We start from the raw sequence: 25854 nt of genomic DNA, 5'->3' as shown, positions 1-25854 counted from the left end.
CACAATGTTTCATAACACATCCATGAATTCATCCCAGCAAACAAACAAATGTGAAATGATGTTTGCAAGCAGCAACTCCCAAACACACACAGTAAAGCTGAGACTATACTGCAGTGACTGTGCATGTAAACGATCCGGTTTCTGTCACTGGAGCTCAGTTCAAACATCACAGTCTTTATGCATCCTGAAACTGGTGCTGAGGCTGGTTTTGGGTCAATTACTGACAGACTGATTGACATCTGATCAGTCTTCAAACACTGCTGTGACAGTGAATAAAGTCTTCATAAAAGCAAAGAGGCACAACATTTGGGGTAATGTAAGAACACAACTCAACAAAATACAAAAATATGTTTTTAGACATATTAATGTGGGAATGTTACATATTAATATCCCTTTAAATGCTTCATAAATTGGTATCAGCTGAGCAATGGATTACAATTAACCTATTTTAAAATCAGTACTGTAATTGATATGATGGCACCCTTTAGCTTCCATACCAGAAACAGGGATGTTAAAGTTATTCAAAATGTTAAAAGTAAATGTTTTGGACAGCATACAGACAAACACCAAGAAAAGCGCCACCTGGTGGTGATGGGAGTATCGAAGATAAACTCTGCCACTCTGACGGCTTCCGGGGCAGATTCCACGAAGGCCATTTGTTAATCAAAGTGAGTCAAAGCCAAACTAACATGCACTGTTTTACACAAATTGTGTGTGTGTGAAATATCACACTGTGTTTCTCATATTCCTCTGCTCTCACCATGTAGATGTCAAACTCATGGAGGCATCTGCTCATCTCCCACAGCCAGAGCATGAAGCAAACAGTGGAGAAGGAGCATTCACCAGCCCATCATCCTCCCTGCCTGGAGGATTTACCGTTACCAAGAGAGGTCTGTGTTTTACTTCTATTGAGTATTTTTATTCCACCCAGGAATAAAAAAAGGAAGGTAACGCCTGTAGCAGGTTCCAGGTTTTTGTTCAATATCAATACTTCAATATATAACTGAATGTGTATTGCAACGAAGTACCTCAGAAATACTATTTCCACTATCAAACAAACAAAACACAACAACCATGCCACAGGACAAATCCTATAAAACCAAAATAGGAGCAAACTTTCCAAGTATTTTAGAAAAAAAAAACAACAGCAACTAGCAGATAAACAGACATACCGAGACAGAGAGGGCCTCAGAGCTGCAGCAGTTCATCTTTAGTTATTCAGGTAAAATCTGACAGGGAGGGACCTCTATGAAGAAGAATAAAAAGGAAAAATCAGACAAAGGCAGGACTCTCCACTGTTAAACACTTAAAATATATATTTCTGACTTCTTTTTCGAACTTAGTAGACAGTTTGTTATCTTTGCATGACTTTGTGTCTGTTCTGCCTGTCTGACATGATGAGTCGATCAATGATCCTCCGCAGATCCCTCACTTGGTTGGTTTTCTATCCGTGGAGAGCGAGGGCCTCAGCGTCTCCCTAATGAGGACAGAGGACAGAAAATGGCATAGCCTAAATTTTTCTTTTTCCAGAATAAGGCCACAAGATGATTTAGAGATGGCCAACGGGCAGATTGGATTGAAGTCTGCAGCAGAAAAAACTGTCAGCGGAAGAAGGAATCTCATTGGATGAGTTGAACCTCAGTGGGCAGACAGACATTTTTAGTGTTGTCAAACAAAAAGGCTTTACTTTCAAATAAGTGCTTGATATCAGAAAGAATTGCATCCATTCCAACTGATTTCTGTGGGGGAGGAGGGGGATTCGATTTTCTCTAACCAATCACTGGAGACGTATTCACCTGAATCTAACGTCATTTTAAGTTGACGCTGATGCAGATTTATGCCAGTGTACTGGTTTTGTCAGGGTTTTAAGAGTGCTAGCCGTGGCCTCTAGCAGTCGCCATTGTTATTTCTCCTCCTTGGTTCCGATGCACAGCTTGACAACAGCATGATAACGCCGCATGTCCCGCCCATGGTGCAGATTGGCTAATCGTTAGTCCCCCGCGGCGCTGATTGGATTGTCTGCTTTTTCAGATGAGAAACTGCTGCTTGAAATCAGAGATATGATCAAAAATAAGCAGAAGTGCCTGCGACATAGTTTGGGTTCTGAAACTATTTTCGGCCTCTAAAAAAAAGTGACACAACAAAGCTCCACTGAGCCTTTAATGGCTGCATGTCCTCGGGACGCTGATTAATCCATTCTCTAACAGAGGAGCACATGGACTCCATGTCCTCTGCTATTTTCTGATGTTTGTCGAGCTCCGTCTTTGCTTCGTGAACAGTCTGCTTTTCTGCTCAGTTGTCTGTCTGTTCTCTTGGGCAGGTTCCTCCTCAGTCGTAGAATAAATGATGGGATTTCAGTCTGTTTGGAAGTGGTGCACGTAAAATCATGATCACCAAGGAGCTGATTTGCTCCTGCCCAGCAGTTTCACTTATTGTTTCTTTGACTGGATTCACAGAAGCCTGCATTGAAAAGAAACCTGAAATAATTTCCAATTTTACCTTAAGATTTTTCAGCTGTGACCTGCCTGACGGGTATTTATCTCACAAAGGGAAGCAGAGGGAAAGCAAAAACAGGAGGGATAAAAAATGAAAATGCAAAGTGCGAGAAGAGAAGAGAGAAACGTAAACTACACAGTATTACTGTTTATTTAAACCAGGTTCTGGTTCACTGACCGGAGTCTTCTTCAGGGTCGCGATGATGCTGTTCAGCTTGCTCTCCATGCTCCATTTCCTCAGATGCAGAGGTGAGGTGGAGCTGAAACCTGGCCAGCTGAGCCCGGTGATTCTCCAGGTCAGACTCCAACACACTGTGACAGGCAGGATCGATTTTTTAGCCCAAATTCAAAAAAAAAAAAAAAAAGCTGCTGGCACTGAAGATAAGGTGTCACATTACTCCTCTTTTGAGAGCTCCTAAACTCTACAAACTCATGCTGGGCCACCAAGCAAAACACATATTTCCATTTGACATAGAAGTGCATCTATAAAAATACGCAGTAAAAAAGTACCATTAATGCAGTACTGGGAAGGGGAAGTGAAGGAAGTATATCATACATAAGATCATATCATGCAGTGTTCATCATTTTAAGAAATATGGCTGTTCACTTTTGTGCAGAGAATCGGATGAGAAGATCAATACCACTCTCATAAAGACTGAAAACAGGGGAAACAGACGGCCTGGCTCGGCCTAAACAAACAAGATATAATGTGTTAATCAGTGAGCTTTAAATGTGGCGGTGGGAGGATTTTGTTACCTTCGTTGTTACCTCCGGATGCTGGTTTCATCTATGCTGTGCAGACATGAGAGAGGTATCGATCTTCTCATCTGACTCTCAGCAAGAAAGCAAACGTGTGCATGTGTCAAACTGGTCCTTAAAGGTCCAGTGTGGAGGATTTAGGCGGACTTATTGGCAGAAATGTGGCATAATATTCATAGTTATGTTTTATTAGTGTATAATCACCTGAAAATAAGAATTGTGCTTTTGTTAGCTTAGGATAAGTTCTCTATATCTACAGAGGGCGCGGATCCTTATAAGATGTCTGCCATGTTTCTACAGTAGCCCAAAATGGACAAATCAAAAACTGGCTTTACAGAGCACCTTTATCGTGTTTTTGTGGCTTCGGTGGGTCGGTGCAATCTGCTGCCTCACCACTAGAATGCCACTAAATCCCACACCCTTGACCCTTAAAAGACACGTGTCTTAACATGTGAAGGTCCAGTGTGAAGGATCCAGTGGTGCATTTCCAGAGATGATCTGCACTTTGTTGCCCTTTGGATAATAGCGAGACATCAGCTCCTGAAGGACCGTCTCGTGGAGCTGTCACAGCAGAAAGCCTTCATGCAGCTCCACAGGGAGCCCTCCACAGCTACAGCCAGCAAGGGATCCTTCAAACTGATACACACCCCTGAGAGCAAACACGGACTGTCAGCTACAATATGAATGATTTAACTGAATTTACTGCTTCACTGCAAATGTATTAATGACTGCATTAAATGAAACCAGCGGGGCATTTCATTCCTCTGGTTAACATACACTCTTACAGATAAAATTGCACATGATTAAGTTTAAAGTTAAAATTTTGGGAAACACATTTATTAGCAAGAGTTAGACAAAATACTGCTCAGTACTGCTCTCAAATCAGTATGAATCTGGTTAGCGTAGCTCATTAATATCCACCAGCAGCGGTGGAGGAAGTATTCAGATCATTTACTTGAGTAAAAGTACTGTATTTAAAGTCATACTTAAGTAAAAGAATGTAAGTAGTATCAGCAGAATTTACTTAAAGCATCAAAAGTAAAAGTACTCACTGTGCAGTAAAATGGCCCCTGTACGTGTTTTATTATTAAATGTGATGTGTTTAGATTAATATCACTGATGCATTAATGTGTATGTTGCATTTTACTGCTGTAGATGTTTACAGGTGAGCTCAGTTTAATGCGTCAAATGAAGTCAAGCCAACAAAACAGGAAATAAGAGTCACCTCTTGGGCTGATGGGTCTCTATAGAGGTCTTCTAAAAGTGTAACTGGAAAGCAGACAAACTCGGACCCTCACTCACACCCTCACGCAGCATCTATGTGAAAGCTGACATCACGTCCAGTGCCTCAGCTCGTCCTGTTCTTCCTTTTCTTTTGAAAAGTGCCTGATGTTTGTTCTTGATCACCTGATTCACTTGAGAGCACATTCTCTCGAGCCCTGAAAGCTGCTCTGTCAGATATTTCTCTTCTGCTGTTATTATTCTGTCTCTCCATTGTTGTTCAGGCTGAACTACATACATGGATGCATGCAGTGGTATAAAGGTTCAGACATCATTGAGAGGCTTTGTTAAACCTTTCTGCTTCCCTACCTTGCTTTTCCCGTGTTGATTTTCTCTTGACGGCTTTGTTCCTCTCTCACCGGTTGAAAGAAAGTTTTGCCCAGACACAGAAAGAGGTTATCATATTTCCCAATCGGTACCTCTTTGAGAGCTTTGCTGATGATCTTCACTTGGTCTTTCGACTTGAGATAGGGACCCTTATTCTTCCTTCAGATTGTCAACTCTGCCTCTGACACAGTGAAGCTTATTGTCTACCGTAGTCTGCGTGAAAGATAAGAGAAGGAGCGACAGTACCCTAAAAGACAACATCTCGAGGCCTGACATTCAAGTTAGAAGAAGCGGAGGACGTCTACCATAAACATTAAAATGCGGCATGTGAATTAAGGACAGTCGGTTTATCTGGTGGTGAAAGTCTGAAGGGCTCCAACATTTACTGTATAGACAGACTTGTATATCTTATAGAATATGAACACTTGTGACTCACCTGACAGAGCTGAAGGTTGTCCTGATGTTTGTAATTATTCTCTTCCTTTTCAAAGTGCTCCTTCAACGGCAGTACAAGCTGTTCCTCCTCTCAGAACTGAGAGAGATAACACAAGATTACCATGATTCATCTTCTTGAAAATTATAAGCCCACAGGAAATGTTAGGCAATGTTTTCTTTCGCTTTTTCTTTTGGTTTCGTTTTTTCTTTCTGATCATACACACTTCAGAATTCATAATAAATGATAAAAAGCGGACGAGATTCAATAAGTAATGAACCCATTTAAAAAACCCATTTTTAAAAAAATAGACCCGGCCTCACCCTCCCCCACAGTGGTTAAAATGGGGAAAACATGAAAGGCACTCCCTAGAGGCAGTGTTTGGTTTGTCCATTTTAGGATACTGTAGAAGGACCTGCTAACGAATTTATGAATTCTGATATTGTTAAACTAACCCTGACCAATCATCACTCCTCATGCCTAAACTTAACCAACCTGACATTTTATATACAAATCCTTCAAGAAAATAATGTGCAGATTCATTTGAAAACCTGAAAAGAACAGCATGATCACACCTGATACAACCAACACCTACCTAACAGAGATGATGTGGCAGCTCAACTTCTGTTTATTTACCAAATAACTCAGTGACATTTACAACTAATGAGAAACATCAGTCCACGTGTGAATGTAAATATGTCTTATATGCACATTCACAGTTGGGCGGATGGTACAAAACAGTGAAACAGTGCCATGCCTATAAAATGCATGCACGTTTACAGAGGAACATTCCTGGCCAAGAGTAAAGAATGTATACAGCTCGGAGGGATGAAGGCCTGATTGAAGCGCTTTGTCTTCACTCCCATATGGGTTTTATTGGACATTTAGGGAAGGTTTAATAAGGCTTGGACGCATCTGTAACTCCTCAGTTTGCAGCTGTGACATTCAGTGCACTGATGCTCAGTTGAGATCTTTACTGTTGTATCTGCAGCACTAGAGACCATTATGGTACTGTAATGGCATTTGAAGACCACTGCCACACTGGTAAAGGCAAGTACACCATTTCCAACCACATCATAAGGACATTAGATTGGGTGTGAAAGGGGCATCCTCGAAAGGCTCACTCATTCACAAGCAGGGATGTCTACCTACAGCAGTAACTGCAGTTTATTGATTCATACACACTGACCCTTGTTTGACTACACAACAGTTAAAGTACACTCATACATGATAAAATGAAACACGGTCCTTTGTGCAGCAGCAGTGGATGATCTGATTGCCTTAGTTTAAAGGGACGAGATACTGTGGATTTGTGTTAAACACACAAAGCCAAAGTCAAGAGAGGATCACACTACATTTAGAAATCTGGGTTTTACTTCCATTGTTGCCGATGACGAAATTCACGTTGGGCCCAAACTGGAACGGGCAGAGCAAATGTTGACACATGAAAGTCTTTAGAGGGACGCTTTCAATGAGGCCAGTATCTCCTGAGAAATACACGCAGAAGACAATATTCAGCCGTTAATGAGCTGGTGAGAGGCAAAGACAAAGAATTAGTGATTCAAGAGGGAAATTACTCACTGTGGCAGTGAGAGAAGCTGCTGGAGGAGGATGGTCTCTGATGGTTTGTATCATCTGGTGCATCTTCCATACGACACGTCCAGCTGTCACTCTGCAGCTCTTGACAGCTGTCGCATCACTAATCATTCTGCCGTTCCTCTCACTCATTCTGCAACCTGGAATTAACAGGAAGACACAGAATACTAACGTCTGCTTTATAAGATATTATTTCTTTACTACAAAACAGACGCAGACTCTTTAGGTCAGTCTGTTTGGAGTTACCTGGTGTTGAAAGTTTGTGATGTCTTACGAGTTTTGTGTTAAACTTAGGAAAATGAACAAGAACACATGAAGGGAAAAAGGTTTTCATGTCTGGAAACACAGACTTGAAAAACCCACATTTTGAATTAAGACAAATGTGGTGTTATCAGCCAGTAATTCTGTCCTTGAGTCAATAAACAAATTCTTCAAGTTCCTTCTTATTAGAAACTGAATGTTATTTGAAGACGTGTAAAAATGTGGCTTACTGCAGGGTAATATTTGAATATATTAAATAGCTCTAAGTAATGCAACTATAAAAAAAAAGAAAAAAGAAAAGAAAAAGCTCCGCATGTGAGCATGTAGAAAAAACCTCTTTCAAAAAGTTTAGAGTTTGATTATATCTCTAAATGTATTTATTTATTTTGATTGACTGTTATCAGGCTGTGGCAGTGACAGGTGTGGGTGATACGTAACTAACACGGAACCGTGGCGTGCTGCGTGATTGGCTCACCGCCCACCTGTGTGCGCGCGTTCACGATACGGTTTGTTTTTAATTAAAAGGTAACGGTAGCAGTTAAAATCCTGCAGCATCTGGAATGTGCACCGTAAATACATTTAGACTGTTAATAAGAGCCTGCTTGACGTCTTGCGTGTATTTTTGCGTGTTTTCTAATCGCCCAGAGGAATGTGCGTGCAACCCAAAGTGTTTAAGAAAGTCCGTGTGAGCGGCCGACTCCGCCTCCTGCAGCTGAATGATGATGAGTCTCCTGCACCGACCACGGTAAGAAAATCGACTCAGTCTGCACGTTGGTAGGAGTAACTAAGTTCATCACAGCTGAATTCTTGAGCTCAAACATATTCATTCAGGGAATATGAAGATGTGGACCTGAACGCACCTTGGAAAGTTTGATTCATAGAAAAGTGACATGAAGCGCCACTGCAACGATTGATATAAGGCCTGCAGAAAAGCGTCTTATTTTTAGGATGAATAAAGTCTAGTGTAACATAACTGTTAGATGAACTGTGAAGCATGATTCTGGTGACTACAACGCGTTTTAAACAGGGACAATGGAGTAATTTTTAATTGGTTCAGTTTCCTCAGTAGTTTGCTTGTTTGCTTGCATTTCTACTTATTTTATCACCATTACTGTTATTGAACATAATTGCTAATTGTTTCACCTAAGTTAATTGATTTAAGTATCCAACTAATTAGATGCTGAGATTGCAAGTTTTATATTATATTACTATAAAGTATCAGTGGAAAAATGTCGAGCAATGTTTCCCAAAGCCCAAGATGATGTCTTCAAATGTCTTGATTTGTCTACAACCCAAAAATACACAACAAAACAAACAACCAAATGACTGGAAGGGGGTTAGCCTGAAGCCCCGTAATAACTCTGCCTACAATTAAGAGTACTGTCTGTGGTAGAAACACAAAACAGATCTAGGGTTTAGGTACATGTAGGTGGTAAACACAATAATGGACACTTTGATCATTGTTTTATATTCAGATCTTAACAAGATATACTATTGAGGTTTAGTATTTGGTGTGTGGCAGTGTTACTTTGTTGATATGTTACCAGTTTTGACATAAGCTACTAAAAGAACATTGCAAGGATATCAAATTGGACAATCCTCTAAACAGAAGACTAACTGCATTTCAAAGGTGATATAGAGCAACACCAATACCACAGGATGACAGTACATAAATACATCTCTAGTGACATAATCAAACATTATGTGGCAGACATTTTGACATACAGTAAAGCACTTAGTTCAGATTACTGAACTGAACTGGAAATTGCTGGCATTACCCTGAAGTGCTTTATAATAATGGTGAAAATGACTAGTTTTGTAACAGTAATACATTATTTTTTTTCCTATTTTGCAGGTATATTTGATGTCTGAGCTTCACAATGTGTTCAATTCCTGGGCTTCCAACTCCAGGATCAGAAGTACCCGTGATCATCACAAGGATTAACTTAAACCCAAATTGTGGTCTTGTGGAATTATGGGTTAACATTGTTGATGGAAGGAAGCGCATGAGAGACGACGTTCAGCTTCCTAAAAAGAAGTTTTGTGGATCAGAAGGAAAACCAGGGGATATCTGTCTGGTTTGCGTGAGTGACACCTGGCACAGAGCTCGGATTCTGTCGATTCAAAGTGAAATTTACAATGTTTTCCTAATTGACCAGAAACTGTCTCATGTCACCTCAAGTGAAGCTTTAGCATGGGACAAGTATGACAGTTTTCTCCTTCCACCTGAGACTGAATCATGCATACTTGCAAATGTCCTCTCCATTGAGAATAATTGGCCTGAAAGTACCACAACGTTTCTGAAGTCTCTGCCTGGCAAGAGGTTTAAGGGGCTCGTCCAACATGTGCTGATGCCAGACAGAATCATTCTCCTTGACATACCAATTGTTTCCAAGCAAATCTGTATGTGTGGAGTTGCAAAGAAGATACCAGTAGAAGAGTTTAAATGCCTTGTTCTGAAATGTCTTCATTTACCCGAAGAAAAGCATCCTGAGGCCTACCAAATAACCCAGGAACACAGTCTGAATGCTAATTGCCTGCTTGAGAAGCATGACCAATACTTTTACCCAGAACTATTCACTGACACTTTTGAAGCTGTTAACGTGACAGAGGTAATCAATCCACAGAAAATCTTTTGCAAACTCCTAATTTTTTCCAAAGCAGTGAAGCTACTATCAGAACAGATCCACCAGCACTATGAAGAGAGCTCAGATTTAGGAGAAGCGCGACCACAGACCTGCGGGGATCCATGTGCTGCTAGAGGGATAAATGGCAGATGGCATCGCTCGTTACTCAAGCAAGACATGACTAGCGATGGTGCTATTGAAGTCTTGCATGTCGATGAAGGAAAAACTGAGTTAGTCCCAGTTGAAGACATCAAACCACTTCATGGAAAATTCCTAAGAATGCCAGTTTTCACATATCCCTGTTCTCTTGATGGTGCAATAGATAACGGCACAGAGTGGACTACAGACCAGACTGATTACTTCAAATTACTGCTTCTGCACCAGACTGTTGTAGTGAGATTTGTCCACCACAATATACCTAAAGATGTCTATTATGTCACTCTTGATGCAGCCAGTGCACCATTCCTAAATAATTGTTGTGCTGAGATGGCAGGACTTTTTCCACTCTCAAAGACTGAACAAGATTCCAATGTCCAGAATGAACCCATTCCCTCACCAGTCCTCAGTTCAGTTGGAGACAAACGACGCATGGCTGTACAGAACAATGTCAATGGCGTACATGTTGATGGTTTACAAGAGGAAAGCTTGGCAAGCACCAAGAACCTAGCAGTCAATGGCAGGACAGATGTACCCACCTCTAGCTCTGATGGAATCCATATCAAAGATGGCTCAGAACATCCAAATCCTCTAGCACAGACTAATGGGCATCGCTCAACAGGTCTCCCGTCGTCGTTGCAAAATGCTTGTGATGACGATGTGTTTACTGTAGGAAGTACTGTCAATGTAAATATTTCTTGCATTGAAAGTCTACAGAAGTTCTGGTGTCAGACAACAGAAAATGCTGACTCTCTTAGACTCCTTATGCAAGACCTGCAAAACTACTACGCACCCGCCCACACTCAGCCACTGGTTGAGTCCATCTGTGTCGCCCGTAACCCAAACAATGGGATGTGGTACAGGGCAAGGATCATTGCAAATCACCACTCCCCTGTTGTAGATGTGAGATTTATAGACTATGGTCAAATTCAAAAAGTCTCTCTCCGAGATGTGCGTCCCATTGATCCAGTTTTCTTGCGACTGAACGCACAGGCTTTTCAGTGCTGCTTATTCAATGTGGAGAATCGCACTAATCCCACTGCCATCACATGGACTGATGCTGCATTAACAGAGTTTCAAAGGTTTGTGGATTTAGGTTCTTCATCAAACATTCGATTGAAATGCACTGTAAAAGCTGTAATGTCTGATGAAGAAGGCCTGCGGCTTAACATGGTAGATATTGTAACACCATCTGACAGCGCATGCAAGCTTCTGGGTCAGAGATGTGCACAAGATGAATCTTATGTGCACATTCCTTTACAGGTCCCATCAGATTCATACAGTTACTCTACTCATAATATTGAGGTGGGTGGAAAAGAAAAAGTGTGGATAACCTCTTCAGAGAATGTCAGTCACTTCTATGGCCAACTGGAGAGGAATTCTCATTTATTTGAAAAAGTGATGGAAAATGTTCACCAACACATTGGCCAGCCCCAGTGCACAGTTCACTCACTTGGACTTAATAGCATTTGCTTTGCAAGGTATTCTGATAATCAGTGGTACAGAGCTGAAGTAGTAGAAATGTCTCCAAAACTAACAGTTAACTTTGTGGACTATGGTCATACCCTTGTAGTGAATGAATCTGATATTTGCCCCTTTCCCACTGAAGCAAGTATCGCCAGGTCTGTTCCTGTGCAGGCTATTCCACTTGGACTATTCAATGTTCCTGAACAAGTGCCACAGGAAGTCAACCAGTGGTTTGCAGAAAATGCTATTAACTGTAGTTTGACCATTTTGGTGGTAGCAAAAGGGGCAAAAGGGAAGCTAATTGTTGAACTCTTTGATGGATCTGTGAATGTAAATGCGAAAGTCAGAGAGAGGATATCACAGATGACACAACAAAAGATGACTGGATTTGCTCAGCAGACTGATGAGCAGCTCTCAAAACCTGCTAGTGTGCCAAATGAGGACTGTTTAATGCAAGAGAATATGTCAGTATTAATGAAGATGACAGAAGAAAATAATGTCCACACCAGGAATGGGATGTGTGATAGAGCTGAGCACAAGATGAGTTCACAATCCATAAATGATGTGTCTGCACCAGAAATTAGACATGAAGAGACTTTAAATGAAGGAAGAAAACCAACTTCGGATGTCACTCTTGTGGACAGAGAAACTGTGTCAGCAGAGATGTTCATAGAAGGTGGCGACGGTGACTCAGACATGACACAACTTTCCCTTCCTTCTTGCCTTGAGGGAAATTTGAAAATCTCCATCTACAAGAAGCCGAACATTTCTCTCAGTAAGACAGAGGAGGTATATGCTACCTGCATTGTTGGACCGTATTACTTTTGGTGTCAGTACGCCAACACGGAGGAGCTCAACAAAGTATCAAGGCTTGCTCAGGAAGCAGGACAGGCACAGCAGGATATAATGTTCACCAAGACTTTGGGTCCTGGTAGTCCATGTCTTGCTCTTTTTTCCAGTGATAACCAGTGGCATCGAGCTCAGGTAATTCACAACACTGAAAATACACTCAATATTGTATTCATTGATTATGGAAATGAGTGTGATGTTGACATCAAGAATGTGAGACCACTGCCTCAGTGTCTACTGGAGAAGGCTCCTCAAGCCTTTTTGTGCTCTTTGATTGGATTTGATGAGTCCAAGGGCTCTTGGGATGACAATGTTCATGATGACTTCTACAATCTTTTGGTTGATAAACCACTCAGAGTAATAGTGTTTAATGTGGAAGACCACCCAGTGATGGCAGTTCCTCAACATGCTGTGCAACTGGAGTGTGACAGTATGGTTGTAAATGACGCAGTGCTGAAATACTGGAAACCAGTTGCCAATGAACATGTTATGACAGAAAACCCTCAAACTGAAAACCTACTCCACAGTGGTGAAATTGAGTCCAACATGACACACCTTAATGTTTCCAAAGGAAGTGTGACCACTAGCATGTACAAGAATCCAAACATTTCCAAAAACAAAAAAGAGGAGGTATATGCGTCTTGTATTGTGGAACCCCATTTCTTCTGGTGTCAGTACGCCAACACAGAGGAGCTCAACAAAGTGTCAAGGCTTGCTCAGGAAGCAGGACAGGCACAGCAGGATGCAATGTTCCCTGAGACCCTTGGTCCTGGCAGTCCATGCCTTGCTCTGTTTTCCAGTGATAAACAGTGGTATCGAGCTCAAGTAATTCACAAAGCTGGCAATGCATTCCATGTTGTGTTTATTGATTATGGAAATGAGTCTGACGTAGACATCAAGGATGTGAGACCACTGCCTCAGAGTCTGCTGGAGAAGGCTCCTCAGGCCTTTTTTTGCTCTTTGAATGGATTTATTGAGTCCAGGGGCTCCTGGGTTGATGAAGTTTATGAGGACTTCTACAATCTTCTGGTTGATAAACGTCTCAAACTGATAGTGTTCAACATGGTAGGCCATTCAGAGATTGCAGTTCCTCAGTATGCAGTGGAAATTGAGTGTGAGGGAATGGTTGTAAATGCAGCAATGCAGAAATATTGGAAACCAGTTGCCAAAGAGCATGTTTTGATAGACAGCCCTCAAACAGAAACCTTCCTCCAAGATGGTCAAACTGAGTCCAACATGACACATCTCAGTGTTTCTGAAGGAAATATGAATACAGGCATGTACACAGAACCAAAAATTTCCAAAAACAAGACAGAGACGGTATATGCATCTTGTATTGTGGAACCCCATTTCTTCTGGTGTCAGTACGCCAACACAGAGGAGCTCAACAAAGTGTCAAGACTTGCTCAGGAAGCGGGACAGGCACAGCAGGATGCAATGTTCCCTGAGACTCTTGGTCCTGGCAGTCCATGCCTCGCTCTGTTTTCCAGTGATAAACAGTGGTATCGAGCTCAAGTAATTCACAAAGCTGGCAATGCATTCCATGTTGTGTTTATTGATTATGGAAATGAGTCTGATATAGACATCAAGAATGTGAGACCACTGCCTCAGAGTCTGCTGGAGAAGGCTCCTCAGGCCTTTTTGTGCTCTTTGAGTGGCTTTATTGAGTCCAGGGGTTCCTGGGTTGATGAAGTTTATGAGGACTTCTACAATCTTCTGGTTGATAAACCTCTCAAACTGACAGCGTTCAACATGGTAGACCATTCAGAGATTGCAGTTCCTCAGTATGCTGTGCAAATAGAGTGTGAGGGAGTGGTTGTGAATACACTGATGGAGAAATACTGGAAAGGACTGGACACAGACCATACCTTGGCAGAAAGTATGGCATCAGGTTAGTAGACTACTTTTTGTCACTTCTTGAAACATTGGAAAGGTCTTGTTGCTAATTTACATTTAATATGTTTTAAATCAACGTTAATTCATGTCATTCAAGTCCATGGGTGAATGTTTGGACTTAATTTCATTTAATTAATTTCATTTACTTACAAGGACAATGAAAAATGTAATACATATGAATGTTCTCCTGTGATTAAAAACCTATTGCAGTAACACCTTTTCATGAATTGCAAACAACTGACTTGTGCATTATTGATATTTAGACATGTAATTGAAGAAAGAACGTTACTGCAGATCCTGCATTTCACCAGCTGTCAGACTATTAAACTCAAACATCATCTAACATTTTCACTGTCAGTGATCATTTAACATTTCACAAACACGCTGTTGTTTGCACTACTGCGTTATTTGATATTTTTTTCTGCTACTATACACTACATCTGTGCAAATATCCTGTGTAGTATTAGACATTTTTTTCTACTGTGGTCATATATATTATTTTCTACTGTGTCTGTATTTTTTCTGCAGTGCAATATGACATAACACTGTTTTGTTATCCATAGCCTATCCCTTGTGCAATCCAAATTTTTACATTAAGAATTGATGGGATTGATTAAGTTATAATTTTTTTTACAAATTTTATCTTAATTTCATGCCACTATCACAGAGTCAACTCCTGTAGAGAATGAATGGAAGCATTTTTAAATTTAAGGTTGTCAAAATGTGATCTAATCTTTGTGATTGTCTGTTTCAGCTCTGGTCCCCGGTTAAATGTTAAAATCCAGCTGTGACAGAGCAGTCTGGACTTCCTTGAATGGACAATGCTCATTAAGCTAATCATGTGATAATTTTGTGTCAATAAACATACAGTACTTGCATATCAGAATAAGGGGGTAATTTTTATGGACTACTTATCACTACTCCTTTATGCATTTTGACAAAATTATTGACCGTATGAGTTGCTTATATGGTAACATTTTCTAGAAAAATATGTGGTTTCGCCATGTTGGTCTGAATGACTCCTGTTAGCCTAGCTTAACGGTCACTTAGCTTAAATTCCACATACACAAAGTGCTAAAAGCTGACGTAATTCTTAATAATAATAATAATATAATACTTCTATCAAATGATCTTTAATAAGCACACGTGCTCATTAACCTCTTCAGAGTTTCATGCTCTTTGAGAGAGACACACCCAGGTTTCACCCCGCCTCTACAGCAGGTGGCGGCATTACCGTTTGCAGGTTCAGGTTAGCGCTTGGCTCCATCTTGTGTTGATCAACTGTTGCTAGGCGACAGCTGTAACGAGATGACAGAGTTGCACCAGGCAGCAGCAGCGGGGGATTTTGATCAAGTTGAGGAGATTCTGGGGCAAAATAAATGCGATCCCAACCAGAGAGACGTCGACTGGAGCTACAAGACACCTCTCCACTGGGCAGCAGCTAAAGGTAGTTCGTGGATCAGTGGAAACTCGTCGTGTCCCATGTCCTGGTAACACCTGTAGGTCTTAAATACCACGAGCTTGATACCTGTCGCAGTTTATATCGCCATCCCTTCCTTCTTTGGGGACTTAATCTTATATTTACTTCAGTTAATTAGCTGTTTCTTAGAAGATTTCACTGTGCTGTAAAGTTAACCTACAAGCTCGCCAATAAAGGCCAAGTTATTTTCAAAGGCAAATTACATATCTACGTGTGTAGATATGTATATTTTGGCTAAAAGATGAATTGAACATTTTGCCCCTAAATTTTTTTTTTTTTTTTTTTTTTTTTTTTTGAGGTTTAAATATAACTTCATGCTCCAGTACAGCATCAGAAAAGATCAATAGCTTCGTTTTAGTAGCCACTCAGTGTTAGTCTGTTTACTTAAAGACCTGTTAACCAGTTTGGGATTGATTTGTTCCATTCTTTCAAAGTTTTAATCCAAGTTTTTGAATTGGCAAATTTGGACCAGAAAAATTTCCAAGTTCCCAGAGACCAACACGTTGTCCTCAGATGTCTTGTTTTGTCTAACCAGCAGGGCAAAACTAATTGTCTGTTTGCATTTTACATGAAAGAAAGCTGAAGTGATTTAAACAATTTGATTCACATTTGTTTCCAAGAACTTTTCAGTCGATCAAATAATTGATAACTTGATCAGTTATTTCACCTCTAAATTTATGTGTGTCTTTTACGTGGTGCACTCTGTTTTTTTCTGTTGCTTCCTCCACACTTTCCATCTTTTTGTCATTGTAAGATTTTTTCTTTACCACAGTAAATCAGAATTTGTTTTTGAAAAATCACCAGGTTCTTAAACGCACGTGTCCAATCACACTGCCATGCCTTTTCTGCAGGACATACAGACACGGTCAGGGTCCTCATCGAGCATGGAGCCCGGCCGTGTCTGAGGACGGAGCATGGATGGACCCCTGCACACTTTGCTGCAGAGTCCGGTCGGCTGGCTGTGCTGCGGCTGTTGCACTCCCACCATGCACCTATGGACAAGGGGGACTGCTGCGGAGACAAACCAGTGCGAATAGCTGAAATATACGGACACCAGGACTGCGTTCGATTCCTTAAAAAGTATGAAATGAAGCTCAATTCTCAATGGTTTTATTTCATCCTTGGTTATCACTTGTTATACTTTAATTGGGCTTCTCTGTTATATACAAAACTTTTCTTTTAAATACATTACCAAATAACATTATGCAACAACTTCATACATCAGACAACTAAATTACCCTATTTTTGTGTGCTGCAGAGCAGAAATTGAATGCCAGGCTTACCGGAAGATAGCAGCCCAAAAAGGGATTTCCATGGATGACACAGATGAGGAGTGGGCACAACAGGGCAAAGAAAATGAAGAAAACCGGATCTCTAAAAGCAACACTGAGATGTAGGCCAACTGTAACTCACATTTACACAACAAAGTGTGTGACATCTTTGTAGCCTTTCAGTTAACAGTGTTTCTGTGTTGTTTCAGTGCTTCAGTTCTAATGAAACACATGTAATATGTAATAATGTAACATGTACAGAGCTGGAACCATATTTGTCATTATATGTAGTTTAAAGTAACAAAGATTTTTTTCTTGTTAGAAACACATATCTACTGAACAAACATTATGCAAAGGACTTTAAACTGTATCACAGGTAATGAAACAAAACAAACAGCGAAAAGGTAGTCAAATCAGAGAGTAAATGTGTCTTATGCCATTATCTGTTGTTTTATGTGTAAAATGTCTGATTGGAGTGCACATATTTGAGATGATCTTCACTTCTTCCAACCGGACTCTGACATGGTGGAGCTAAGGTTAGTCAGTGTTGGACCCTGGAGAGCAGAGGACAGATGTGTAAAATGCATCAATAGTCACTGTGGTATTTTACACGAGTAAACCATGTGTAGTGCACTTACACTCTTTTTTAGACGGTTCAGCAGTGTGTCACGGGTCTGTAAAATGAATTAAAACATTTTAATGATGCTCTACCACCTGTTTGTGGTTTATAACATTTCTAATTACGCAGTTAACTATCAAAAAAAGTCTAACTTGTGCCGTAATTTGGATAAACTCTGATAGTGACCCAAAATCCTAAATTTTATTTCCCAGATATATGTCAGTGTTACATATCATATCAATATCATTGCAGTTTTAAATAAATAAAATGACTGATTCCATAAAATTCGATTGAGAACAGCCACAAAAACCAGTGACAACTATCCAGATGTACAATCAGTCATAATATTTTTCGCTATTAAGATAAATTTGCTGATATATTTTGGTATAGATTTTAGATCATATTGTCCGGAATGTGGTTGCATTGAATTCTGGTCTCTTTAGGCTACCTTAGTTTGGTTGGTGTAATTGCAGAGTGATGATTTAAAAAAAAGGTTGTTTGTCTTTGACACTTGATGTTTTAAATATTCAGAATATCTGCTGCTGGCTTACTACCAAAGTAACATAGTACCAAACAACATAATTGATCCAGAAATGCAAGAAACATTATGATTTAGGTTGGCATGTTCTTTTTAGATGTAATATAGCTTACCAGTTTGTCCCCCAGGCATGTGGTCAACAAAATGAACAAACCCTGCAAATGACATGACAGAGGTTAGTGCGCAAGAATTACGGTTACTGCTCCAGATGTTTCGTGGAAGATTATATTGACCGTACCTGAAAGGCGTTCAGCAGGATAAAGGCATAATTGGCTGCGTATGCAATGCCTCCAGATGTGAGATCAAGAAGCAGTACAGCAAACCCAAAGATCCAAGTCACACCGAAGACTGGAGTGAGAAGAATAACTGACCTGACGACGGTTACAGCTGTCCTTCTTTCTTGGTCACGAGATGATTCTGTGATCTTAGGGTGATTCAAAAGCTTCATGATTACCACCAGCATGGACATCACGTTGATGAAAACAATAATACCGACTGGTATGACAAATGCAAGGATGGAGCCTGACATAAGTCCAGTATAAACCAGCCAACAGGTCTCCTTGGAGAAGTACAAGCCTTCAGCACCACCCTTATTGGCAAGAAACGTGATAGTAACAATAAGCAAAGGACACACATAGCCCAGGACGAAAGAGAACCTCAGGAAGGTTTTCCTGCTCACATTATGGAAGAGGAAAATGGCTTGGTGAAGAAGCATGGTGCTCAGACACAACATCCAAAAGAACATGGACAGGTAGCAGAAATGCATCAACACCGCAAAGGTCTCACACCAGATTACTGAAATATTGGCAGGCTTTGATGATGCTAAAAAACAGCAATCTGCAGCTAGCAAACATATAGAAATGTTGACATGGGCAGTATGGCGGAAATGTAGCATATTTGTCTTAACTACAGCCCTCCAGACAATCAGTTCTATCACTAGGCTAACAACGAGTGACATGATTGATACAGACAGTCCGACGTAGGTTATCTCAGTTATCCCAGGGATGTCCAAGGGATACCTTGACATTAGAACAGCAAATGAGGACAAATGGCTGCAAATGCAGCGTCCCTCATTAGAAGGGCCATCCCATCTGCATCCAAGCGTTGACCAACCTCCGGTGTTATTGTCCCATGACACACACTTTATCTCAACATTACGAGGCCGCGGCTCGAGCAACTGGAAGTTAATTTTAATCTCAAATGAATCTGATTGTTTGCTTTCAGTGGTTGCTGACACAACGATGCTGTTAGGCTTGTACTTGGCATCGTTGTTGGGCAAATAATTCTCCAGTTCTTTAAACCCAGCTGTTTTTACACTGCCAGCCTCTGGACTATTAAGAAGGACGGTGACATTGAACACTGTGTTAACACACTGTGACCCCTGTGAGCAATTGCGTGCCGCTACTTCGATATTTTTCTTTTTAGGGACACCTGTTATGTTTGCCATTTTAATTAATTGCTCAACAGAACTCAGATATCTCTCAGCCAATGAAACATTGCCTTCATCAGTATTTGTTTCCCACGATTTGTTCAGAGACTTTTCCAACAAATTGCTGGATGACTCCAGGAAGTCCTGAAAAGAAATAAGGTTTTTTTAAATGGCAGTTGATTCAAGTACAACATGTCAGCTCAAAGTTAGAAAAAGCCTCTGTTATGGTTGTATTCATTATGAAAAAGAATAGATGGATGGAAAATGTGCAGTATTTACACTGAATATTCACACAAAATAATCATTATTGGCATCTTAAAGTTATAATCCTTAAGATTTCAGCCCTGGTTGACTTGACACCTGTGGTTGGTGGTAACAGCAAGTGAAGTTTAATACCACTGCAAACACTGGTCGATAAGGGTTCTTTCCTACCTGTTCTGAAGAGGAGTAGATTAAAAATGTGGAATGTATTTGTACTCAATTAACCTGTCATCTAAGAGCTCACAAAAAAGGACGCTTTGTAGACACATTTTTGATGGATGATTGTGGTTTGTGCAGAGACAAACACATTGCATTTCCTGTGGCTTCTGCACAATAAAAGCCACCATGTTATCCATCAGCTGAATGCCTTTAATGTGAAGCAGCAGCAGGAAATCTTCAGTTTGCATTAACAACAACTCAACAGTTATCAATTTGATATAATTTCGCTGGGTCACACACATTTCTTGTGAATCCCTCATTCATGCGAAGGCAATTTGAATCCAGCACAGGAATGGTGGACTCCACCACCAGCAATGAAAAATAGTATATAAAGAGGACATTACTGAATGTAAATACACTGAATGATTACGGCAGGAAAAATACAGACCATATGTGGTATCAAAAATCTTAAGGGTTATAACTTTAAATGAAAGATTTAAGGTATTCCCTTTTCATCTCCGTATTGATTGAAACCCATTAAAAACATTCAATGAAGATAATGGAAGATTCTGTAATACTTACATCCGTTGCTGATTCATTTGGCTGTAGCTGTTGCCTTTCACTCAAAACAGAGAGCACTTGAACAGATGCATTTATGTTGGCAAAAGTGTTGATAGTCTGTGAGTTTCTGGTGACATTCTGAAGGAGGGAAAATACATGTGCGGCGTTTCCCTCGAGGGAGCCAAGTCCAGTGTCAACAATCTGCAACAGCAGTGATGATTTAGGGTGACAATTGTGTCAAAATTAAAAAGTCTGAGGCTTCAATCTCCAGAAAGATGAGGCTAAATATGAAATGCTTCTGGGAGTTGCTTTGGTATGAGCCACTCTTATATTAATGATGGAGAGCTCATTCTGCAACCTTCAGATGTGAAAATTAGGCTTACGTTTGCTTTTTGCAGCACACTGTTCACTTCCTGGTTCACACACGTTGAAACCTCCGAACCCCATGTCGCCTTTTCGGGGCTGAAACGATAAGTCGATAAATTGATTAATCAATCAACAGAAATGTAATGGTCAACAAACATGATTATCAATTAAGTGTTAAAGTTTGAATATTTGCAAGTTGTCTTAGTCTAAGCGATTGTGATGGGTATTTTTCACTATTTTTGGACAATATAGAATGATTATATAGAACAATATAGACAATTTAAACAGGAAATGGCAATAAAAAGAATCATTAATTAACAGCCTTACCCTTTGTGGCATTTCCTTTGTATTTGTCCAGCCATGTTCTTGCATTGTAACACTGCAGTGAATCCAGCTTTGGTGTCTTCCCAGTCACCTTCAGCTGCACAGAACTGATCATTTTCTGTTGTGAAGAGAGGATAAGGTTTGAATTATCTTTTTTTTTTTTTTTTTACGTTAACTGAAACAACTAATATCTGTAGGATGTTAACTTCCGAAGAACAAGAAATAAATCTAAAATTCTGTCGGTGCATAACATACTCCATAGCTCATAGAAATATTTGCTTGCTTTGGACACTACATATTTCATTGGATTGTCCATTTGAGTTGAGAGTGCATAAAACCACACCTGGTAGAAGTGGTTAACATAGTGAAACAGCTGCAGTTTGGTTAAGTTTAGGCCCATCACTACTTGGTTTGGTTTAGTAAAAGATCATGGCTTGGGTTAAAATACTAAGTTAACATTGATTTTTTGTTTCACATGCGACATGAACAGCAGTCTCCTGGATGAAAGTTCTGTTTTTGACCCATCGGTTCATCCCAACGTCCTCCCTTTATCGCTCTTTATGCTGACTGCCTAAAGGCTTGAAGGCAAACTTCTCCCACGTGCATAAAATTCACCCTGAGAATTTGGACACTCAAAAGAAAACTGAATATTTTGCTAACAAATATGGAGTGATGCTGGACAAAGCTAATGTTTTTAATTAATACATACCATATATGATATTGATATAAACTGAAGCACTTCTTCGTTGATTGCATCTGTTGCTAAAAGTGCATGTTAGTTGTGGTTCACGTGCAGTTGAATCGCAGCCAACAACTGTTTTCACTGCATAAATATATGTTCCTTCAGTAGACCCTGCAAAGATCACATATGCATGTCATGTATTTTCAAACTCAAGGTTGCACAAGGATGAATCTAAATGAATGGGCAAAGAAGATGAACACTAGAAAATGTACTTACTATTAGTCATCTCTCTTATTTCTGGTATGATGCCTTGACGTCCCCATGTCACATTATAAATTTCATAGCTCTTCTCTATCTCACATTGAACTTGTAGATTCAGTAAATCTGAACTCTTTCGACAGTGTGGAAAACTTGGAGTCATGCTGATGCTAATGTCTGGCAGGAGGGACACGTCCATTTTGAAGCTGGCTTTGTGAGATATGGTACAGTCATCTTTCTTTTGATTGTAGACACATGTGTACTGTCCTATGAAAAGAAAGCAGGCAAGATAGTTAAAGCCAATATATGTAGAACTTTTATGGGATTATTCGGGTTGCAAAATAACTAAGTAGACTTAAGTAATGTGCTTAAGTACAGTTTTTAAGGTACTTGTACTGTTTAAGTATTTCCATTTTATGCTACTTTATACTTCTACTTCATGACATTTCTGAGGCAAATATTGCACATCTTACACCAAAGCATCTATTTGGTAATTGTCTGAACTAGTTAGTTTGCAGATATAATATAAATCAACCAATAAACTGATATATTATTATAGGTTAAGCCAACAAGCAGAATACAGAGTAAATAAATTTAGCTCCATCCCAGATGTCTTGGTGAAAGGATTTTATCGTGCCTGAATGGCAGATCTCGCTAGCCTCAATTAAGGTGTGGAGCAGGCTACAGAGGTCAGGTAAATTCGCTCCTTTCTAACTCCACACTGCCCCATTTTTTTCACTTTCAAATTTGGTAGCCTTCAGACTCAATGGATTTCACTCATCTTACTCTGGGGCCACGAAAAGCTTTATACTACTCTTTTTACGCATGCAGTAGGACTGCCCAACACCTGTAGACAGACTTGATGTCTAAGATTCAAATTTAAGCTGTAACAATAAATTTGTGAGATAAATGTAGTGGAGTAAAACATACATTTCCTTTACAAGTCTAAAGTGGCATAACGCAGCCTAAAGTACCTCAAAATTGTAGTATTTCACTGTCACTCTCACTATAAGCCAGCTGGCAGGATAATGATGTGAAATGTAATTACATTGAAGAAACAAATGTACCTGCCCACGTTCCTGTTATGTTTCTAAGTGCGACTGTGGTCTCCATTGGTTGCGTGGTCACTTGTGACTCTGTGCCATTGGTTATGTCAAATACTTTGCTGTTTCTTGTCAGCTGCCACAATGGTTGGGTCTTCAGGTCCTCCTGCAGCATGCACTTGAGGTTAGAATGGTCGTTGTAACACACAGGGTTTGATGGCATGCTTAAACGGACGATGCCTGTGGAAAAAACAAGAGCTGAATCAGTATAGAAACCATGAAAAGCTACATCCAGAAGTGTGTCTGTCCATGAGTGAGTGGGTTTTTTTTTCAGGTTTAGAGTCTCTTTACTTCACTTACAACCATAATAAAATTGTGTGCCTGTGCTTTGATCATGAATTAATTTAATTAATTAATTGGACCGACAATTTTCACACTCTACATTGTAATTTGACCCATTGTTATATATAAAAACATTAATCAGGGCAGCTTTATTAAATTGGAATACTTACAAGACTAAGAGTCTAAAGGCATGCAACCATGTTTGTGAGGTCTTAGGCACAGTGGTGCTTCAAGCTAAATGCTAACATCAGTATGCTAACATGCTCACATTAACACTGCTAACATGCTGATGTTAAGCAGACAATGTTCACCATCTTTGTTGTTGGTATAGGGTCTTAAAGAATTGGAACATTTAAAACTTTGATGCAACGGTGAACCAAGAAGAAACGTTTGTGCGACATTTTGTAAGAATCCATCTGGTATACATGGAGATATTTCAATTGATAACTGAAACTTTTGGCCTTCTGGTGGCGCTGTTCACTTAATTAATTAGGATTCATCCTCTGGGCACCATCAATATCTGTACAAACATTCAGGACAATCCACCCAACAGTTATTGAGACATTTCAGTCTGAAGCTTAGTGGTGGACCAAAAATGAGATCTAAGATAGTTTAAAGTCATTCATGTTTAATCAAAAATTTGATTTAAGGAAGACAAACCACAATTCAATCCAGGTTCAAAATGAATAATAACAAATGCATTTCAGCCTGCATTAGATAAACTTACCTGTGGTGTCCAAAACAAGCGACGCTGACAGACTCATGCTCAGGTTGAGTGATTTGTTGATCAGGTCATTTGGCTTGATGCCGTAAGCAATGGTCATCTCAAAATCTGCAATGATACTTCCCGTCCTTCAGTGAAGAGAAAATACAGATTTCAGTCACACACCGAAAACAGAGAATAACTAATTATTTTATTTGGTCAACAAAGCCACTACCTGTAATTGCTAATTCTTAAGACGTCAAATCCCCTCAAAGTGCTGTACACTCTTTCCATCTGAAAGGTAACAACTCGTAACACTTAAAGTACATAAATTAAAAACACTCCTGATCTGATAAAGGTGGTTAATGAAGTAATGGGCTGTTTATTCATAAATATTTGTTTTTACCTCCTTTAACACTCTCTCATTGCACAGCTGATATGTCTTAGAGTTTTTTTCTGACAGACAATCCACATTGTGTTCATCCAAAACAATGGATCCTGTGACAGTCACTGTGAAGAAAACAGTGGTCAGTTTTTTTAGACACTTGCATGCTCGATACACAGAAATACAAACATAATATGTACATGCAAACACAGTACGAATGACCACGTACCTGCAGTGTCTGAAACACACATGCGAGAGGAGTTCCCGGGGAAGGTGCACGCCTTGTTGCCACAACATTCCTGATTAGATTTACAGACTTTATCACTCCATCTGTGGTTTTGCTCGCAGGTACATTCTGTGCTGTCTGAGATACTCTGACAGGCTGATTATTTCAAAAGAAAAGCATAATAGTTTTACTTAATCTGGATATTTTTTCCAATGAAAATCACAACATTCAGGATTGAAGTATAAAAAATATTTACTTGTTGTCGCTTCGAGGTTGTCAATGAGCACCATGGGGCTACTCTTGAAAGTTTTCAGTATCTTAGTTATGTTTTCGATTGCATTCTTCTCTATTACCAGTTTGGCATAATACATTTGTGTGGAATTGTCTGAAAGATGTAAAACAGGCAGACATCAACTTACATTTCAAAATGTCACACACGCTATATCTGTTTAAGAACAATGTTATGCTCAGACAAACTGCTCATTTTGAAACTCAAAATACATTTTACCATGTCCAGAAGCCTGTAAAAGTCAAAAGAAAAGAATTTAATTTGATACACTTTAATGTTGCTCTGAAGTCTGAATGTTCAGGTCTGTGTAATCTTATGATGCTGATGTACCTGAGAGGTGTTGAGCCCCAAGACATAAAGCAATATAAAAATCCACATCCTGTTCCTGCAAATCAGCAACAACATTACAAGTCATATCTGTTGGCATTTGGTAAATGAAGTCTGGTCATTGACTGATGTGAGAATATAACTGCATTTAAAACAAGTTGTCACCAAACAGACAGCGACTCTTGTCTGATTTTAATTTACTTGAGTAACACTGAAAGTGCCATATAATCCACAGAAAAGTTAGAATGAGCAAGAAAAAAGCTTTGAATATGTACAGAATTCTTACATTAACTGTCGCCATCTGTTTTCTATTGCTTTTAACTGTTTCCATTTGTGTTCATCTTGAAACAATTGTGTTGCACAAATACCCCTCGTTACTTAACGACAACTAAATGATTCCGATGTGAATTTCTTAAAGTGAATTCACCTGTTTATGAGCAATTT

The 25854-nt window shown here is 39.8% G+C and overlaps 4 protein-coding genes across 4 annotated transcripts; 2 read left to right on the top strand and 2 right to left on the bottom strand.

The window, feature by feature from the left end:
* Window positions 1–159: 159 nt before the first annotated feature.
* On the bottom strand, window positions 160–7023 carry smc6 (structural maintenance of chromosomes 6). Its single transcript, XM_070978586.1, is given in 21 exon segments — window positions 160–220; window positions 583–619; window positions 733–838; window positions 1361–1477; window positions 2143–2291; window positions 2294–2327; window positions 2395–2460; window positions 2674–2725; window positions 2727–2807; window positions 3103–3184; window positions 3704–3814; window positions 3817–3903; window positions 3999–4018; window positions 4588–4714; window positions 4717–4760; window positions 4845–5015; window positions 5017–5075; window positions 5299–5387; window positions 6672–6785; window positions 6877–6955; window positions 6958–7023. Coding segments are annotated over 21 exon segments (1752 nt in total).
* Window positions 7024–9032: 2009 nt separating this feature from the next.
* On the top strand, window positions 9033–14147 carry tdrd6b (tudor domain containing 6b). Its single transcript, XM_070978585.1, has one exon. It carries the CDS (start codon window positions 9033–9035, stop codon window positions 14145–14147), a length of 5115 nt encoding a protein of 1704 aa, XP_070834686.1.
* Window positions 14148–15432: 1285 nt separating this feature from the next.
* Window positions 15433–17607, top strand: LOC139342428 (ankyrin repeat domain-containing protein 66). The gene is made up of 3 exons (XM_070979519.1): window positions 15433–15594; window positions 16479–16707; window positions 16886–17607. The coding sequence occupies exons 1-3, from the start codon at window positions 15456–15458 to the stop codon at window positions 17022–17024; spliced, it is 507 nt and encodes a 168-aa protein (XP_070835620.1). The 5' UTR covers window positions 15433–15455; the 3' UTR covers window positions 17025–17607.
* Window positions 17396–25461, bottom strand: adgrf3a (adhesion G protein-coupled receptor F3a). Its single transcript, XM_070978584.1, has 16 exons — window positions 25414–25461; window positions 25303–25315; window positions 25051–25179; window positions 24798–24950; window positions 24590–24693; window positions 24419–24477; window positions 24208–24332; window positions 23163–23378; window positions 22114–22362; window positions 21865–21996; window positions 21159–21273; window positions 20849–20927; window positions 20487–20666; window positions 18294–19628; window positions 18169–18210; window positions 17396–17452 (listed from the first exon to the last, which is right to left on the bottom strand). Exons 1-16 carry the CDS (start codon window positions 25459–25461, stop codon window positions 17396–17398), a joined length of 3036 nt encoding a protein of 1011 aa, XP_070834685.1.
* Window positions 25462–25854: the final 393 nt, after the last annotated feature.

The sequence above is a fragment of the Chaetodon trifascialis genome, chromosome 14 (assembly GCF_039877785.1).
Source record: "Chaetodon trifascialis isolate fChaTrf1 chromosome 14, fChaTrf1.hap1, whole genome shotgun sequence".
In the NCBI taxonomy this organism is placed as follows: Eukaryota; Metazoa; Chordata; class Actinopteri; order Chaetodontiformes; family Chaetodontidae; genus Chaetodon; species Chaetodon trifascialis.
Note: the sequence above shows the minus strand (reverse complement) of the source record. Positions and strands in the feature narration are given on the sequence as shown.